The 7775-nt window shown below is 42.0% G+C and overlaps 1 protein-coding gene across 1 annotated transcript; it reads left to right on the forward strand.

The window, feature by feature from the left end:
• The first annotated feature begins 204 nt into the window (after positions 1–204).
• On the forward strand, positions 205–3398 carry LOC120252754 (FT-interacting protein 3-like). Its single transcript, XM_039260895.1, has one exon. The coding sequence runs from the start codon at positions 344–346 to the stop codon at positions 3305–3307; it is 2964 nt and encodes a 987-aa protein (XP_039116829.1). The 5' UTR covers positions 205–343; the 3' UTR covers positions 3308–3398.
• The last annotated feature ends 4377 nt before the right edge of the window (positions 3399–7775 follow it).

Genomic DNA, 7775 nt, shown 5'->3' on the forward strand with positions numbered 1-7775 from the left:
TACACACTACTACTGCACGCGCGAACTACATCATCCAATCAAATTCATTCTTGGCTTGCCACGTGTCCTATCCTACCTCCACCCTCTACTCTACTCTACTGGGCCCCACCTTATACCGGTTTGAGCACTGTTCCTCTGCACCACCCGCCCCCGTTTTGTCCCCTCTTCACGACCCCCGATGCTCACTTCTCACACCCCTTTACTTTCCCGAAATGCCCCTGATAAATTCGAAATTAATATTAAATAACTATTTTTCTATATAATTCGAAATAGCTTCCCCCTATTCCTTAGCACTCTCGTTCTCGTCCTCCGGCGGTGAGCGTAGAGTTAACTCTCACCGTTAATGGGGAAGGAGAAGCTGGTGGTGGAGGTGGTGGCGGCGCACAACCTCATGCCCAAGGATGGGCAGGGCTCGTCGTCGCCGTTCGTGGAGGTGGAGTTTGAGCACCAGAAGAGGAGGACCCTTGCAAAGCACAAGGACCTCAACCCCGTCTGGAATGAACGCTTGGTCTTCTCCGTCTCCGACCCTGCTGACCTCCCTTACCGAGCGATCGACGTCGGGGTTTATAACGAGCGGGAGTCCGGCATCGGTGGCCGGAACTTTCTTGGCAAGATCCGGATCCCCGCCTCCGGTGTCCCAGCGCCGGGAGAAGACGCTGTTCCGCAGCTGTTCACGCTTGAGAAGCGTAGCCTTTTCTCACACATCCGCGGTGAGATCAGCCTAAAAATCTACCGCATCACCGGCGGGGATCCCGGTTCAACGGCGGGGAACATAGATCAGCGTATCACGAAAGCGAAAGAGCACGTACCTGAGAAGCCGCAGACGAAACAGCAAGTGGTGACGGCGCCGATCCAGCCGGTGCTGAAGCAGCCGGAGCCGGCAGCGAGACATGCCGATCCTGTCCCCATCGCCGCGCCGCAGCCAGTCGTGCTCCCCACCGGACCCGAGATCTACTCCGGGGCAGGCTTCGGGACAAGCGCTGGCGTTCATGATTTCTCGCTGAAAGAGACGAAGCCTCGTCTCGGCGGCGGTGCCGGCGCTGGCTCCCGCGATAAGACGAGCTCGACCTACGATCTCGTGGAGCAAATGCAATACCTCTATGTCCGCGTGGTCCGTGCTCGAGAACTCTCTATAAACAGCGGTGAATGTCTCGCGGAGGTGAAGCTAGGGAACTACCGGGGGGTGACCCGATCCACACCGGCGTCGCACTGGGACCAGGTCTTCGCCTTCTCCAAAGACACAATCCAGTCCTCCGTTATAGAAATCTTTTTAAAAGAGCGGGAAAAGGACGAGTTCATCGGACGGTTAACATTCGATCTCAGCGAGATCCCACGGCGGGTCCCACCCGATAGCACACTGGCCCCACAGTGGTACCGCATGGAGGACAAGAAGGGTGAGAAAACCAAGTCTGAAATCATGGTCTCCGTTTGGTTCGGGACCCAAGCCGATGAAGCCTTCTCTGAAGCCTGGCACTCACGCGCAGCCGGCGTGCACGCCGATGGGCTCAGCTCCATCAAATCAAAGGTTTATCTCTCACCCAAGCTCTGGTATCTCCGCGTGTCGATCATCGAAGCCCAAGATCTCATCCCGGGGGAGAAAGGAGCGGTCACGATCGGCCGTTACCCTGAAGTCTTCGCCAAAGCACAGGTTGGCAACCAGCTTCTCCGAACCCGGTTCGCCCCGATCACATCGAACCGGTCTCCCGCCAACCCGGTCTGGAACGAGGACTTGCTGTTTGTCGTCGCTGAGCCGTTTGAAGACTACCTATTGGTCTCGGTCGAAGACCGAGTCGGTCCGAACCGGGACGAGGTGTTGGGCCGGGTTCTCATTCCTGTTTCGGCGATTGAACGTCGATGGGATAATAAGCTGGTTGTGTCTCGTTGGTTCGGTCTGGACCGGCCGCATGTTGGTTCAGGTCCGGGTCGGTTCGGTAGCCGGGTTCACCTTCGCGTTTGCTTAGATGGTGGCTATCATGTGCTCGATGAGACCACAATGTATAGCAGTGATCTCCGGCCAACTGCCAAGCAGCTATGGAAGCAGCACGTTGGTGTTCTTGAGCTTGGGATCCTCGGCGCCTCCGGCCTGATGCCAATGAAACTCAGGGAAGCCACCAAAGGTGGAACGGCGACAACCGATGCTTACTGTGTTGCTAAGTATGGTCAGAAATGGATTCGAACAAGGACTGTTGTTGATTCAGTGTCACCTAGATGGAACGAACAGTATACCTGGGAGGTGTTCGACCCTTGTACTGTGATCACCATTGGTGTGTTTGATAATTGTCACTTGGACAAGAATGCTGTTAACTTGCCTGCTGGTGGTGTTCGAGATACTAGGATTGGTAAGGTTCGAATTCGGCTTTCGACATTGGAGGCTGATAGAGTTTATACTCATGCTTATCCATTGTTGATGTTGCATCCTTCTGGGGTGAAGAAGATGGGGGAGTTGCATTTGGCTGTGCGTTTCTCTTGTGCCAATGTGGCTAACATGTTGAATGCTTATGTTTGCCCTTTGTTGCCGAAGATGCATTATGTGGAACCATTGTTAGTGAGGCAGGTTGAGAATCTCAGGTATCAGGCGACGAATGTCGTCGCCGTTCGACTTGGACGAGCTGAGCCGCCATTGGGGAGGGAGGTGGTGGAGTATATGCTCGATCATGGATCACATATGTGGAGTATGCGGCGGAGCAAAGCTCACTTTTTTCGCCTTGTATCAGTGTTATCTGGGTTGATTGCTTTTGGACGGTGGCTAGAGTCTGTTCGGAGCTGGCAGCGGCCGGTGCGATCAGTCATTGTTGTTTTGATCTACATTGTGTTTGTATTGCTTCCTGAGCTGATTGTGCCAACAGGGCTGCTTGCCATGGCTTTTGTGGGGCTGTGGAGGTATCGGTCTAGGCCACGGCACCCGCCGCACATGGACACTAGGCTTTCGCAGGCAGAGACGGTGTATGCTGATGAACTTGATGAGGAGTTTGATTCATTTCCGACAAGCCGTAGCGCGGAGGTGGTGAGAATGAGGTATGATAGGCTGAGGAGTGTAGCCGGCCGGGTGCAAACGGTGGTCGGGGATTTGGCCACACAGGCAGAGAGATTTCAAGCTTTGATTAGTTGGAGGGATCCAAGAGCGACATTCATCTTCTTGGTATTTTGTCTGGTGACTGGAGTCATGTGTTTTGCTGTACCGGCGAGGGTTCTGGTGGGTATATGGGGATTGTATGAACTCAGGCCACCAAAGTTCAGGACTAGATTGCCGTCTCCGGCCATGAGCTTCTTCAGAAGGCTTCCTACTAAGGCTGATAGTTTGCTCTGAATTGAAGTAATTTTGCTTGTTTTGTGGGGAATTCAGCAGACATTGCTTCAGTTTTTGCACCTAATCCTGAAGTTTGTATCATGTTTAACGACATTAATATCTTGTTGGTGTCCTTTATGACTGGAAAATATTAGACTGAATCATCTCATTAATTCTGAGAACTTACAAGCATGAACAATAATAAAGTAAACAAACAACAAACAACCTCAAAAGATAATTCAGGATCTGTAAATACTTATATATATATATATATATGCATGCAGGGTACCTGTTTGAACAAAGCCAACAGCCTGGTCCTTTTTGATTTGTTTCTTTTATTCTTATTCCCATTTGTTTACTGCAGAAATTGAACATGAGTGGTGTGGAGGATGATCTTGATCTTGATGGTGATAAGGATGGAGGTCAGAGTTACTAATGCATTTCCATAGACCATTTTTGTATTTGTGTCCGTCTATCTGCTGTTGCTAGAAACTGGTTTTTTTATTTGTCAATCTATCTTTGGGTAATTTATTTTGAGAACTAATTAAGTGGGAAAACCCCATTCTAAAAGAAAGAGAAAATACTTAGTGGTCTAGAGCTATGGACTCTTTTCTGGATTTGGTCAACATATAGCTCAATCCCTTGTGTGATTGTTGCCATCTGAACTAGAAACTCTATTTCACATGGGATTGGTCTTTAACTAATTTCATTATTCATATACAAGAGTCTAGGGACATCCCTATATTTTAAATCCAGGAATGCCACAGTAGTCATCAAATAGTAATCCAGCTATTCCAGCTATTATCATTATAAACATTAAAAATCACGTTCTGCAGTGTTGTATAACAATCATAAATAGAAATATATATATACAGTATTTATATAAACAAACAGCCTTAAAATGATGATCCAACTGTTTAGATTTAAAATGTTTTTGGATTTTAAATCTACGGACTTACCTAAATAATCTTTTCCTTCTTATAAACGTCATGAAACGCAACTAACCAAGACATTTTGGAAATATTATTTTTTTATTTTACAATTTGCTATATATAATTAAAAAAGAAATATGTTTCAAAAAATATTATTTTATTTACAAATTGATACAAATAAGCTTGAAAAATTATACATTCATAAAAAAAATATTTGTAAAAATTTATTTTAAAATTGTTAAATACTTTTTTCTTTGAATAAAGTGGATAAACCACCAATTTATTAAAAAAGAAGAGAACAGAAGAGTACATAAGAGAGGAAACAACAAACAAGAAAAAGACTAAGAGTGAATAACATACTGGAATCTTCACCAAAGATGATGAGAATAGTGAGCAGAAGCAAGACAAGAAGAAAGAGAAAATGAAACAAGCTGGGGCGGTGAAGGCTACCGTTTAGAGACACAGGCCTGCCCAGTAACAAGAAGAGGAGGACTACTCCTGGTCAGCAGTGTGCATCTAATCGCCGATAAGATCAGTAGGTCTAGTGCTCAGGAAGTTGAGGGATCGCTTGATCCTTTGGGTGGCCTCTAAGGTTTCCTGTTGAAGATTCTCGGGATCTGTTGAAAGCCAAAAAAACAGCATATTAGCAGACTTGTATAAAATTGAAAGAATAGGTAGACAAGTAAGATTAAAAATGCGATTGTTTCGTTCAAGACAAATATTCCAGATGATGGCTCTAGAACAGATGTCCCACATGTTCCGAAGAGAAGAAGTTAATGAGAGGATCCAATTGGTCCAAATATTGAATACTGAGGATGGGGAAGACTCAATATCAAGGATTTGTCTGAAGAAGGACCAAATACGCTTCGAATATATGCAACCAAGAAAAAGATGTTCCACTGTTTTTGAGCTATTATGACAAATAATGCATGTGTCAGTGGCATTAGGATTGCAGCCTTTTTTGAACAGATTATCAAGAGTTAGAATTTTGTTTTCCCTGACCATCCAGTAGAATAAAGTGATTTTGCTTGAAGATTTGGATTTCCAGAAATGAGGATATAGATGACTGCGAAGCCCTCCATCAATTAAGAAATTGTAGAAGGATTTGACAGAGAAAATACCATTTTTTCAAGAGGCCATGAATAAGAGTCCTCTTAATAATTGATACATGATCGAAAATGAGGAAGTATGGTGTTAATCCCAGCCCAGAACAAGGATTTATTTCTTGGTGGGTGCTGAAATAGGAATCCAGGTGACCCATTAAAAGAGTAGTTTGCGTTGATAATCTTGGACCAACAAGAGTTCGGTGCAGTAGTGATCTTCCACCACCATTTTCCAAGTAAGGCTTTGTTGAACTCCTGTAGATCAAGAATTCCCTATCCACCCATGTTACGGGGACGGCAAATCCTTTTCCAAGTGACTAATCTGATACCCTTAGATCCAAGATAGGGCCCTTTCCACAAAAAATCTCTTCTAATCTTATCAATCTCATGAATGACCAAGACTAGTAGTTTGAATACTGACATCCAGTAAACTGGTAGGGTTGAAAGAACAAAGTTAATAAGGGTTAGACGACCCCCCAAAGAAAGGTATAAAAGCTTTCCAGGGAGTGAGTCTAGATCGGACAGAATCAATAAGCTTTGTCCAATCTTGTCGTCTAGGCCATTTTCTAGAAAGGGGAACTCCAGAGTATGTAATATGAAGACAATCCCTATTGCAGTTTAGAATTTTTGCAGAAGAAGAGTGAGGGTGAAATCCATAATTTGTGGAAAACAGACAGCTCTTCTAGTAATTTATTGAGAGACCAGAACAACCTTCAACTAGATAAAGAATTAATTTAATTATTTGAAGATCTTCGTGCCCTCCAACTGAGAAAATGATTAGATCGTCCATGTATTGTAAATGACAGATGCTATTTGAATGGTCAATTTGAACTCCAACCAGTACTTTGGAATTAATAGCGTGATTGAACATAGTGATGAGGGTGTCTGTTGCTAAAGTAAAAAGAAGAGATGAAAGGGGGTCACCTTATCTTAAGCCCTTTTACAGCGGATATACTCTTGAATAGTTCCATTAATGAGAATTTGCGTTTTTGCAGTATTGAGAATGGTATGTATCCAATTAATCCAGCGATTGCCAAAACCTCTAGCTGCTAGCATCTCAAGTAGAAAATTCCAATCTAGTGAATCAAAGGTTTTCGCAAAATCAACTTTAAAACAAAATCCAAGACGTTTCTTTTTTTAAAGATTAAAAATCACTTCCTGGGCAGCAATAATGTTATTTGCGATGCATCCGGCTTTAATAAATCTAGATTGAGAATCATTGACTAGAAAATTAATCACTTTACTCAACATAGAGGCGAGAATATTGGAAATGATTTTGCATGTAGAATTGATGATGCTTATAGGTCTAAATTCTGAAACCTCAGTAGGAGCTTTTGTTTTGGCAATAAGCATGATGTGAACCCAATTAAGGCGTTCATAGTTAATAGAACCATTATAAAAATCACCACAAAGCTTAATAAGGTCTTCCTGAATGAAATTCCAGCGCTTTTGAAAAAAGAATATCGGGAAACCATCTGGTCCAAGAGCCTTATCCGCATTTAACTCAAACACATCATGCTTAATTTCTTTAGTGGTGAAAAGGTGTTCGAGGGAAGAGAGATCAACTCTATCCTTGTAATCAAATAGGTATTGCCAATTAAGTAATAATCTATGAGGTATTGGAGAACCGAGCACGGCTTGAAAGTGTTCAGTAAAGACTTTATCAATTTCATGATTTCCTTCAATCCAAAGTCCATTATTGCGAATATGGGGTGGGGTATGAAGTTTTTATTCCTTCTGCCATTAGCTAGCAAATGAAATAATTTTGTATTTGAGTTACCCTTTTAAAAAATATAGAATTGTTTGATATTTTACAAATTGATTTGTATAGTTTTTTTAAAATTTATTGTTTTGTCAGTTGCTGTTTTTTTACTCTTTAAAAAGTTATGGTTTAAGAAATAAATAATTACTTACAAACTTTTACTGTTTGGCTCTTGACAATATTTGAGTGGGTTTTATGATAACAATTTTTTAAATTATTTTGTTGACTCTTGGTTTCTCATAGATTAGTATAAATTAATATATATATAATATAATGTAATATAAAAAACAAAAAACAAACATTTTTTGAGGAGAAATATCATCAATCGATAGTTTCTCAAAAGTTATTAACTTGACAGGCAAGAACAACATTGTTTTCCCTGTTGTTCCCTTGAGATTAACGTTTCCTGCCTATCAAGTTGATACCTTTGAGGAGCTTTGAGCCTTTGACATTGATTTGTATATTTTTTTAAGATTTATTATTTCTTCACTTGGTTTTTTTTTTTTATAAATCAGTATAAATATTCTTAAAAAAAAATAATGGTTTTATAAATAAAAAGTTATATACATCTTTTACTGTTTGTCTATTGACATTATTTAATTGGGTTATTCAACAATTTTTTAAATTATCATGTTGTCCCTTGGTTTCTTATATATTAGTATAAATTACTATATATAGTATAGAAAATATAT

This window comes from Dioscorea cayenensis, chromosome 22, assembly GCF_009730915.1.
Source record: "Dioscorea cayenensis subsp. rotundata cultivar TDr96_F1 chromosome 22, TDr96_F1_v2_PseudoChromosome.rev07_lg8_w22 25.fasta, whole genome shotgun sequence".
Classification (NCBI taxonomy): Eukaryota; Viridiplantae; Streptophyta; class Magnoliopsida; order Dioscoreales; family Dioscoreaceae; genus Dioscorea; species Dioscorea cayenensis.

Coding starts and splice junctions, on each gene's coding strand:
- LOC120252754 (XM_039260895.1), top strand. CDS start 344: ATGGGGAAGGAGAAGCTGGTGGTGGAGGTGGTGGCGGCGCACAACCTC.